Source organism: Nipponia nippon, unplaced genomic scaffold (genome assembly GCF_047370975.1).
Source record: "Nipponia nippon isolate SJK-2023a ecotype South Korea unplaced genomic scaffold, ASM4737097v1 scaffold_4, whole genome shotgun sequence".
In the NCBI taxonomy this organism is placed as follows: domain Eukaryota; kingdom Metazoa; phylum Chordata; class Aves; order Pelecaniformes; family Threskiornithidae; genus Nipponia; species Nipponia nippon.
This window is the reverse complement of record NW_028262358.1, coordinates 48,930,174-48,942,423: the sequence shown is the minus strand read 5'-3', so window position 1 is coordinate 48,942,423 and position 12,250 is coordinate 48,930,174. Positions and strand designations below refer to the sequence as shown.

The window sequence follows — 12,250 nt, the reverse complement described above, 5'->3', positions numbered from 1 at the left end:
CAAATGAGATGTGGGTCCATACTGATGGACTTAGGAAACAAGTAGCCAGAAAAAGCAACTCAGAAATGAGTTTCTCTGAAATCTGAATTAAAGCTAAAATCAAAGGTGTGAAATGTCTGGTCTCCAAAGATCATTTGTTTCCATGCAGTGGGATGGGAATATTAGAACATGACTAGCATATACTGGAGGCAGGTGGATGTTCCAGTTGGATCCAAAAACCCAGACTGTAATATTTTCATAGTTTGTGAAAGTCAGCACATCCTTGCCAAAAAACTAGGAACCAAGACTGAGAAAAGATTTTGAGTAGATGCCACAATTTCATACCCCATGAAAGGAGGTTTGAGGTAGGCTGTGAATAGAGGTTTGGGCTAGTTTTAAGGAAAAGGTTGAAGGTCATGGTGAGCCTGAACGTAAACTACAGGAAATCTCAGCTCTGATTCATGTGCTATAATGCAGGCGTTTTCATAATGAAAGCTCAGATCTTTTACTCTCACTGCAACAGATCTGGGGCAATTTGAGGGTTGAAGCTTGAGAAGTTATACTCGGTTATTACAACAATACCATGTGATATTTACAGTGGTTACTGTCTTCAAAGTCTTTTACAAACAACAGCTAATTAAATTTTTACATTTTAGAATGTAGGTACTTCTTTACACAGGAATATCACAGGTAGAAATGTAATGTAGCTTATCCATGTCTAGCAAGAGGCAACATTATAACTGGGATTACCACTCTGAGGTTACTGATATTCTTGCTTTCAGCTAGAAGAGTGGAAAGATGGTGTTTTGTGCAACAATCACCTTCATATATATAGTGAACAAAATGTGATATTCCTGTTAGGAAATAGAAAGTATAGGAACAACATTCTCACTGCAAGGATTTTCTAAATACTGTGGGCCAAATTTCCTGTTGGCATAACTCCACTGGTCTGAGAACTTGATTCTTCACTAGTGTTAACCATGTATTAACTTCCAACAGTCCACAGTCCATAGGATTTTATAATTAAAGAAAACATCTATGGAATATATAATCATATACTAACTTGCAGAGATGCAAAGTTCTTTGAAGCCAAGGTAATTTAAAATAGTTAAATTCAGCTAATGTAAACAACGATAAGAGTAATAAAATAGCAAATCAATAGGTTTTTTTCCTATTAAGAATGCGAAATCTGTCCTTCCTTAAGACAAATTAATGTGAAGCTGGTGAAATGCTTATGAGCTTCTTTTCTTGGAAATGCAAAACAGTCTTCGTTTCCTGCTGGATACTGCAAAACCCAGTAATGCCACAGGTGATCAGACTTTTAGTCCCCGTTGGAATGGGAAGGGGAAGGAAGAATGAATGTACTCACTGAAAAGATGCATTACCTGTGTGTCACCTTACTAACCTGTGGGGGTCCGAGACGTGAACTCCGGATCAAAATGAAAAGTGTCTTCTGGCCGTCCCACTGCGGGCTTGAAAGGTGGCTTGATTTCTTTCCTGTATAGTTTCTACAAGGAGAAGAACAGATCACAATCAACAAAAATCTGTACACCTTTAGCATCTGCAGGTAGACTCCCCTGCTTTGTTTAGGGTGTCCTCTCTCAGCTCTGTGCCATCCTTGCAGGACTGACAAAAAAGGATGACATATCCATAGCTCTGGCTCCTGCCTGACTGGTTGGCTTAAAACCTGTGCTCTGGATGGTGCCCTCACTTTTTAGTTACTGGAATCTAGCATATAAACACAGATGTTTCTGGTAAAAATTTAACCTGTAGAGTGGCACAATATTCCAGCTGAGGCATCTGGAAAGTCAGTGGTCTTAAGGGCAGGACTGGAACGTGCAATGGTAACATCAGGAAACCGTGCATGGGTGAGTTCAGCAATGCAGCAATGGCAATGAGCACAAAGAACCGCTAGGAAGCGGTGGCTGGTTTAGCATTTGTTATTTGTCAGGAATTAGCAATATGTTTGACACTCTGCCAGACTGAGCTGAGCAACAGGCCTGGCTGCCTGGTGCTCACAACCTAAACAAGAGACTTGTTCTTTTGGCATATCTGGTAAAAGGGAAGGGGCTCACAGCTGAGGATTAGATGAAATTCCCATCAAAAGATCTTAGGAAGAAAGCAATGTGGATGGGTGGGGAATCATGTTGAAGGCCTAAACGTGGCTTGAGCAGAGGAGCAAAACCAAGGTAAAACATAAGGAAAAGAGGAAGGCATACAACAGGTAAGTACTGCTAGGTGTGTGAGTTTGTGCAGGTGAGTGAGGGGGCACATAAGGGATCACATAAGTAACAGTCACCATAAATGCGTGCTAATACACTGCCTTTATTACCAGGGACTTCATGGCCTCTTTACTCATGCTTAGTGATCTTTAAGAAATTGCTTCACTATGCTCCTTTGCAAGCATTCATGCACGCACACACGCTCTGGGAGATGAACAAACTGAGGTGCAGCATGCCTGGATCTGATCCAAAGCCTACAGAGGTCAATGGAAAGAGTCCTATTGATTCAACTATCTTTGCATCACGTCTGCTCGAAATGGCCAAAACCGAACATCATGCTGATGGCGGCATGGGGAACAGAGCTCCAGTTTGACTCCCTACCCCACTTTTCAGTCCCTAGGCTGCATCCCCTTTCTAGCAATGCTTTTGTTCTCAGGTTTCAAAGAGCTGAATTAGTTGCCACAGACAGCGCCCAATAATTAACATGTCTGAGCATAAATATAAAGTTTCATCCAAACTTTCAAGTCATGATAAGAGCTGGAGAGTTCAATTTTGTGACTGTAATATGTATTTTTAGGTTAGCTCTTAAAACAACTTCATAATGAGCTGATTTTTCAAAATATTTAACGGAGATTAATACATGCTTGTCCAGCTCTTTGCATGCAGGAAGGTTCTTTTTAACTGTGGGTTTTGTGGTGAATTAACTTCTGTGATGTAAAGCATGTGGTCAAACCTAAGATACATACACATCAACATAATTTAAACTTGATTTTGCATAGATAAATAAAGGTTCTGGAGGCAGGACATTCTGTAGCATAGTATTAGCATTAGCATAAAGCATATGTTTGTGGTTGAATTATGATTCCTTGGAAAAGTGGAATGGTGAGGCTGGAAATGACTGCAATAATTAATGGCCATTTCACCATAAAAAGTTCCTGCTTGCGTAAAACTGCTCCATATCTTCTGAGAGAAAAAGAGATGAATAATTGCTGTGAGCCACAATGGAAAGCCAGTCTTCCAAATAATTAAAAGCCAATTGCAATCTTAAGCAGGAAGTGTCACTCATCAACTGAAAAGTATCAACCTAGTAATTAACATATATCTTTTTCTGTCTGCACAGAACTTTAAAAGAGAACTCAGCACCTACTGAAGGTTTTTCTGTTGCTAGGATTTCACCTTGAGAAAGCTATTTGCTTCCAGCTTCCCTTTTTTTGTCTTAATTCACAACTGCAGTCCTTCTACTGCAGAAAGCAATATGGTCACACGCACATGCTTCCTCCTTGAATTAAATGCACCCCTCATCCTGTGAGGTCCAAAAATTGGAACACGTTTTAGAGTCGTACATCATTTGGGAACTGCACTCTCCTTTGATTACTGTAACCATATTCTCCCTGGCCTCTTAATTCCTCCCCCCATCTGTAGTTTCTTAAGTGCTGTTGGAGCTACATTTGTATTTTGAATCCCTAACCCACATCCTCCACTTCTAGGGAGGGATTTAAGATTCATCGTGAGTCACACGCCACCTAAAGATGTGTAATCACAAATTCGCTTGATGGGAGGGGATGGAAACAAAGAAGTTGTTTGTGTGAGTGAAAGGCACCTCCTCTGAGCGCAACCCGGATGACTCCCTTTTCCATTTCCTTTTCCACTTGTGATAAAAATTATTTCTGGTGTTTCTGACTAGACAACTAGGAACAGCAAAAGGTAAACTGCCTAAAACTTCCCCCCCCCCCCCCCCCCAAGCTCTTGAATCGGGTAACTAAAAGAAATCTTTGAGGAACAGGAACAAGCAGAGCAATGTCATCTGTGGGCTTTCCCATTCCACACTGGCTCCAGTTCTCTGAGTGAGCCACTACAACCAAAGCCAATTCACTGAAGCAAACTAAACCACAGGGCAGCCCAACACAGTTAAACATGAAGGCTTGCTGCAGGCAGAATGCTTCTTCCTTTAAAAACCCGCATCCTGCAGGCTGCAAAACACAATGTGACCCAAGCTGGTCTAAGGAAATAGTAAGAACCACAGCCGTTGTTTTCTGTACACACAAAGAACAAATCTTTTGGAGCATTTGAGATCCTTCTGGATTTTCCAAGAATATTTCTAATTTTAGGTGAAATGTATTAACCTCTTATCTTTTACTGCGGTCCCAAAATTATTTGGGGCTGATGGATCACCTTGATCTCTTCCAACAGAAACCAACCAGAATGGCAAATGACATAGCAAGTTCAATTTCAAATCTTGTCTTTGACCATTTCTACCAGGCTGTCATGTAACTTCTGGTAAAGTTTAAACAGTTATCTACATCCCAAGTCATGGTAATCCTGGCTCTGTATGCAGAAGTCACTGGGAGTTCCTCCACCACCTATTTTAATGGGAACAGGGTCCCAGCTGTCCCAGTTGAAATCACAGTTTTCATATCCAAATTATTATTTTAGGGTATCTTATTAGGCATTCAGAAGAGACTTTGGATATGTTAGTGCTAACTGAAGCATTTAAATTTCAGGTTGGGTGCTTAAGATCATTACATGTGTGCTATTTTTGCACCAGTATACGAAGCTGAAGATTTTTTTTTTTTTTCATCCATATTGCTTCCACATCTGTAAAGGAGAAATGTATTCCTTAGCCCTTAATGTTTTATTGAGAATGTAATTTCTCTCTTTCCCAGTAAAGAATAACTCCCCACATCCCACCCCCATTTTTTTTAAACTGGCCACAGCATTGACTTATCACAGAAAAAAGTGACTGACAGGTATCAGGAATCACTGTGCATCACGCATGGCTGTCAGATCCAGAGGCTCTGCAGAGGGACTGCATAATCCACAGAATGAGGGTGATGAACTCCAAGGTGTGACAGTACTGATTTAGATATTCACACCTGGATACATGTCCATGCTTCTGTCTACTTATCAACCCTCACATCCTTCTGAGACTTTGAGAATCAGTACCTTCAGGCTAACAAGTACCTGTGAATTAACTAGAACACAGTTCTATAGCAGTCTGAGAAACTATGAGCTTCTGATACTTCACTACAACTTCCTTTATGATTTGGGACAAAAACCTTTTTTTTGAAATAACTAATTTTCCCCCAGGTCCCAATGACCTTTTCTTAATGTATGTTGCCAGATCCCTGATATGAGCTTCATCTGAACACCTCCTCAGCTGGGACTCAAGTAATACACCAGGGAGACTAATAACAAAATGCTGCGACATGCGTCTGTCTCTTGTTATTTATAAGCAGTTAATTTTTCATCATCTTAAAAAAAATGCACTCCTAAAAAAACCCAGAGATGTAAATGCCCTGTACACGTGCCTGGCAAATATCAAGAAAAAGAAAATGGTTTAATTTAATTAAAAAATATTTAGTCATTTCCTCAACTGAGCTTCTTTGATGAAGAATTGAATTACTACTTAGACACCTTCTAGAAACAGAAAGATACTACCCTCCACAGTGACGCACTTGCACTGTGAGAATAAACTCCCTTGATACATATACCTGTCATGGAAAACCCAATCAGCAGACAAAAGGATGAACTACCTTCTAAAATGTTTGTCCTCTCCTAGATTAATGGCTCAACATTATTGCCTGCAAGTGATAGAAAAGCTAGCAGAATTCAGACCTTGGGATCAATTTTTCCTGTTGGTAAAATCTGCAATTAAATAATTCACATTTTCAGTTTAGTTTGATCTCTGATTAATATTGAAGGAAATAGAACTTGAGTCCACTTTCTTCCCACTCCTTCCCTCAGCTGTATTTGACAGTTCTTTTTCTAGCATGTCATTTGCTCTAGTTCCAATTTAGCCTGCCACCTAAACAAAAACTACTGTTTATAGCCCACTCCTCTGACTGCAGTCTGCAAAAAGGGATTTCATTTTTCATTTTCAATGAAAAGGCAGAAATTCTTTATGCGTGACCTGGAAAGAAGAAACAGTAATACAAAAATCAGGAACCAGACTGTGCTTTCTCAGAGCCAATGACTGAAATTATCTGAGGTCAACTTGGTTTGGGTCTGCTTGTCTTAGGGAGAAAAGGGGGTGCAAGGGTAGTAAGCAGGTAAAACTCAGAAGGATTTTGACATCTGATCTCCTTCCTGTGAATCCCAGCCTTGATCATGAAAGACAGTCCATTCATTTAACAAAGGAGCTATTGAATTTGTGTCACAGTGCCTACTAAATGCCTTAGAGCAGTAAGACTGATATTTGCAGAAACCATCTATTTTTCACCCTGGGAAGTAGGAATTTAGGGTTTTGTTACTGGGTGATGATAGCTGTAAAACCTAGACTTTTACAGAGATCAGCTCATGCCACAATTTAAGTTTGGGCATAAAAACTGTGTGGCGGATTGTCCACAGTTCATTTAGTGCTACTTACTAAGTTAAGTTAAACTTAGGGTGGCTGGAGATTTGTACTGAAGAACGGCACCCTGGAACATGGAAATGACGTAAAGCAGCTGTGGGAAAGGACGGGAGGAGGACGGTCATTCTCTGGCCACGCTCATGTTTTCCAGGATTGCACCTACTGCAGTGGTCACACGCTCTCAGCACTGCTGTGCGTGGCATGAGCATCTGCAGCATCCTAACAGGGGGCTTTTTTACACTGCGTGTGTTGTTTCCACTGTGTTCGCTGCCTTCATCCAAACCAAACACTGTCTGGTTGTGTCTGTTTGAAGACAGTGGAAGATGGGAAACAAGTAGGAAACAACTGCTCCAACAGGTAAACACTTCAGCAATAGAGAGAATAACCAAGCCCAGATCCAAACCCCATGGGAACAGCTCTGACAGCACTCTGACGTGAAGATCGAATTTATACGTTTCTGCCTGTGATTCTAACGACTTCATCACTGTGATACCTAGACTTGACACACAACTTGGAAGGAAGCAGGTAACTCTCATTTCTGCTTTGAATCTCTTTTAAACTGAGATGAAGCAACCTGGCAGTTTGTTCTTGGTTATCATGTCACTCTTGTAAGAAAAATCTTAAAAAAAGACCTGTTTCACACTGGGTTTCTAGAAGGCACTAACCCATTCTGACCCTTCGTGATAAGGGGACTCTTGATGAAGGATCATTTTCCTGCAGTCGCTGAAAGGTTCTATGCTGTCAGTTGCAGCAGTCCTGTCTATCATAGCTGCCAAAGTAGTTCAGAAGCTCTCCAAGAGAGCTTTCCTCTTGCTCTCTGAGGTCTTTATGTTACCAAGGTATAAAATAAATCAACATTCATGTCCTGCCTCTACAATGTTGTTTGCTGACTGCCTGCAAATCGATGCGAGAGATTCTGTATACATGATGGAAGAACAAAATGAGGGCATCGGGGACTCTTCTTCCTGCAGCAGTACAGAGATTAGCACTAAACATCTGTGCCTGATCCATTTCTGTTCTCTGACCCTGCTCTGTTTGGGCCCACGGAGACCGTGTTAACAGTTGGTTGGGTAATCATTGTAAGGCAAAGTCCTGGCTTCACCTCAGGGCCAGGCTGGCTCACACCGCTCTGAAATGCATACAATACTGCTGCTGTAACTAGGTAAGCCTCCCAAGATCTCCATGAGCGATAGTAAAATTAGGATTAAATGAGAAAATGTATTACAAAGATGATAGCTGATCTGTGTAATAATGATCTGTCTGTCTCCAAGAGAGTACAGTAAGCACTAATTATGTTGGATTAAAACGGGTCTTTACAGCTACATTTTACAGCAAAGTTAGAGGCTAGATAAGACATCAAAGGGCAATTAAATCCACCTTCCTCTCTAGCTCCAAGTCATGTTGAAGGATACCTAGTCTCTTCATGGTAGATATTTCCCTAACGCGTCCATAAGAACTTTTTCAAATGATGGAGGACTGTATGATTTCCTTAGGACGGGCATGAAATTGTTCCCTAAAGAGCTGAGCTTGAAACAATCACCAAACCTCATAAGAGAAGGTGGTCTTGAGGAGTCTCACAGTCCAGAACTGACTTTGCTGAAAACCTTTCCAAGATGCAGAGTCTCATTTCTCTGTCATGAGTTACTCAGCTGCTCCACTAGCAAACACAGAAGAAGGAGAAACCCTCTCACTGCTCCAGTGCTCCTTATTACATTAAGATGTATGCACCCGACCTGTATTTTGATTGCAAGGCTGAGGACTGCGGAGATATCAGAGGAATACAGAAAATAATAATAATAAAGAACCCAACTTCAGGGTTCTCTATTTCTTGTTTTCACTTAATGTTTTCATAAATGTAAAGTCTTTATACAGAATCTCATGATTAGTAAGAAGCAGAAAGAGGAAAGAGAATCTAGACTCCAGAACATATGTAATGGGACTAAAAGTCAGCTGGGCCATAAAGGAAAACCTCAAACTCCACCTTCATTGATCATCTCTTAACATGCTCATGAGTCATGCCAACTCTTCAACATGCAATTGAAATTAGATTCATGAGTTTTTCCAAAATAAATGATTCTGTGGGTCTTTCAAAGGCCACCTGGGCACCACAAAATGTGCTTTCACAGAGGAATTCACTTTACTCTAAAGCCCTGGGCAGAGGTTTGAGAATGGCTCTGTCACATACATTCATGCTGTTTTATCAGAATTTATAGCGAGAACTGCATCAATGTGACCTCTTACACCAGCATTCGTGAGTGAATTCAGATCAAATATTAAAGAGACATAACAATACCATAACACAGGTTAAATTAATAAAATTAAACTATAAAATTCTAGAGGATGTGGCAAACGGAGCTCTGATGCATTGGCAGATGTCCAGATCAAGAACGAAAAGTGTTTGCCTCCAGGTTTGTCTAAAAATAAGTTGATTTGAACAAATATGACGCTGAAAATGTGAGGTTTAGCCTCTTGCAAGTCTAAATTGAATACTTAGCTAATCTCTACCACCAGCTTTATGAGCTGTAGCTGACAGCAATAAAAGAAATCCTTGTTTACCATTCTGTGAATCACGTCCGACATGTCTTATTTGAACCATGTTACATTTGATCAAATGTTTGCTGTTCCAATTTTGAGTGCTGATGTTAAATTAATGACTCAACTCAATAAAACATCAACCACTTGTAAGAGGAGTTGCTGTTTCCTGTTCTGGCCGGTTGATTTGTATACTCAGTGATGTAAAATCACTCTTCTGAAAAGCCATCTATGTTGTGCTTTTCTGTAGCCCCCATCGCAATATAGTGGGAGGGTCAGATCCTGTCCTATGGTCACTTAGGCCAAAAGTGACAGAAGGGGTCAACAAAGTTATCGTGTTGGAAGATTTACGATTCCCCCAGCATAAAGTAGCACAACCTGCTGTACAGCCTGCTGTACCAGCTCTGCCAATACCCAGCCAGTTGCAGTAGCACCAGGTGGTGTTTGGGAAAAGGGTGTGCCTGGACGTCTGGGAGCTCCTTCGAGTCACTATTGGCAGATATGTGTAAGAGCAGACCTGGGGCTGCTCTGAATAATTCCAAGAGAGAAACTGATTCCTGGAGGCCCCTGATATCAGAAAGAATAAAAGTAGCATTTAGTCCAGCTTGCTTGATCCAGTGAGAAGGGGCAAGTATTTCAATATGGAACATAAAAGCAGACAGATGGAGGGACATAGAGCATCACATCGCTTCCGTCTGGAGTATCTCTTTCAAGCCCAGTCCTTTGGCTGTGGTTTCCTTTGTGATTGAAATATTACAGGAATTCTTTCATTTAGAGCTGCTCATTTTCACTCCAGTCCAGCTCCCACAATCAATGCATCAGGTTTATTAGAGCTGAACGTGGAAATTATTCTGCAGAACACTACAAATAGCCTCAGGTAGTAAGCCAGACCATCAGACAAAACAGAGACAAGCAGTTAGAAATAACTGGCAATGCTGAAAGCAGGTTTCTATTTCTTTCATTTGTGGGTACGTGAACAGACGTATATATGTATGCAAGAGACATAGGCACCCACTTAAAAGGCTCTAGCTCCTGGGTACTCTATGCTAGAGTTCACTTCATCTTTTTTCTAGGCATGGCAGTTTGTCTTCAAAAATTTAGCTAAGAAAAATAATTTAAAAAATTAAATAAAATGCAGCTCCACTTACGTTCCAGTCTATAGTAACAAAGAAAGGGTGACGTTTAATTTCTTCCACTCCATCAAATCCAGCACCTGACAAGAGAATGAAAGAGTCAGAATAAAGTCATGCTTAGAAAAGTGCTGCATGACATCTCTTCTCCAGCCTTCCTTCCCATCCCCTCTTTTCTTCTGACAAAGCCGGACGCACCATCTAAATATTTCTTCTAGTCAAGAAACCCTGAACAGTGCAACTGCCATAACAGTATAAACAGTATAAACCATAACTACAGACAATGGCACTTCATTAATGAACATCTGATGGCTGAGGGTTTTTTACTTTTCTCTAATTGAGGCTGGTGCCAAGGCTGAGTAGCTGCTCTTTTCAGGCTTCAGATGAGACATGGGATTTCAGCTGCAGCAGAGCGCATGCACCAGCGAGGCCAGGAGAGGCCCCAAGATGCCCTAATACTACGGCAGGGCTCCTGCTGCTCCCTGACACCAGCAGCAGCTCTGCTATCTGTACCGACTTTCAAATCTTGTCTAATTACCCATTCTCCACAGATGGGCAAAGCTACACTACAAGTAAGTTCAGACCCAAAATACCAAAAGGCTCCAAATGGTTTGAGGTAAGCCAGGGTTTTAGGTTCCCCCTTGTCAAATATCGCCTTCAAATTTGCGTGAGTGCCAAAATCATCACTCTCTCTGGTACGTTTCCTTCACTGATAATATTGTTAATTTTTTTCTTACATTACTCCATAGGAAATTTAGGGAAACTCTTCTGAGATCTGGTAATGAATCTACTTCTTTCATTACTTTTGCCTTTTGTTTTCACTGAAGATTGCCTTTTCTATTTAGTTGAATTTATTTGCTTCAGTGCCATCACAAAACCCAACAGGTGCTCAGTAATAATTAAACAACTGTCAGAGATGATTTAGCATGCCATTTCCGGGGTTGATTTGACTTTATTAATAGCACCTTTCATTTTTCAGTAGGAGCAATAACATCTGGAAGCAAAGACTTTGCATTGCAATTTTCGAATCACTTGCTGAAAGGTACCCAGCACTTCTTTACAAGGATTCTGAGCATCCTTGATTCCCAAAAGGACTTGGGATTCACAAGCACCTTGCAAAAGGCACTCGGCACCTCAGAGGACTCAGCTTTTTATACACAGTATTTGTACTTTTTGAAGATCAATGTTACAAGCAGCTTTAGAAAGGTCTTGTCAACTCAAGCTTTTGTAAAATGTGACATCTGCTCTCCTTGTGTACAAGACATTACCAATGTTTGCCAAAAGGCACTGATCAGGAACGGCTTCCTACAGCGTGCTTAACATTCACTGATGAATGGATATGAAAAGCAAACACTTTGTGAACATTACATGCAGGCCTGCATAACATGCAGTCTGTCAGGCCTCCTGAATAATAACGCAAGAGGAATGTTCTTCCCCATCCTGGTAATCTTACAGTATAGACAAATGTAAGTGGCACACATGAGGATAAGCAATCCTAGCCCGCCATACAAAATTATGTGCTCAGAGGTGATAATCCCCCCTCAGGAGTGAGGTCTTTGGGTTGTGATTGGACTGTTCTAGGGAAACACAACATGAAATCAAATCTTGGAAAGAGAAAAGAGGACAAAAGGGAGAACATCATTACATTTTCACTGTATAAGTCTGTTGTACACCTACAGCTTGAGTATGGAAAGTAGTTGACATCCTCACCTATAAAAGGGTATATTTATTAAAGGTAGGAAAAATCACAGAAGGGCAAGAAGAAATTGTATGGAATTACTGACTTTTCAACGTGGAAACAGATGACTGAGGGGGTATACAATACAGTTCTAAAAGGTCATGTTTTTTTGAATGAGGGGATAGGAATTAACTCTTCCACATCCTTTCCAGTACAAAAACAAAGGTCATTAAATGATGCTAGCAGGAGTCAGGTTCAGAACAATCTGGAGATGTTTCCTCAGGCAAAAGATAGTTGTGTGACATGGAATTTCTTGGAAAAGATGATGTGGATGCAAAATATTTATATGGGTTCAGGG

The 12,250-nt window shown here is 40.8% G+C and overlaps 1 protein-coding gene across 4 annotated transcripts in view; it reads right to left on the bottom strand.

Moving 5' to 3' along the window:
- The window catches only part of RPS6KA2 (ribosomal protein S6 kinase A2), a 313,952-nt gene that overhangs the window by 37,799 nt on the left and 263,903 nt on the right, over window positions 1–12,250 (bottom strand). For all 4 annotated transcript variants that reach the window (XR_015708357.1, XM_087775453.1, XM_087775452.1 and 1 more), the window contains 2 exons: window positions 10,233–10,297; window positions 1,385–1,487 (listed from right to left, as the gene is read on the bottom strand). Coding sequence is in view for 3 of the 4 variants with exons in the window: in XM_087775453.1 (XP_087631579.1) it covers window positions 1,385–1,487; window positions 10,233–10,297 (168 nt within the window). In the remaining variant the exon portion in view is untranslated. The remainder of the gene's footprint in view (window positions 1–1,384; window positions 1,488–10,232; window positions 10,298–12,250) is intronic.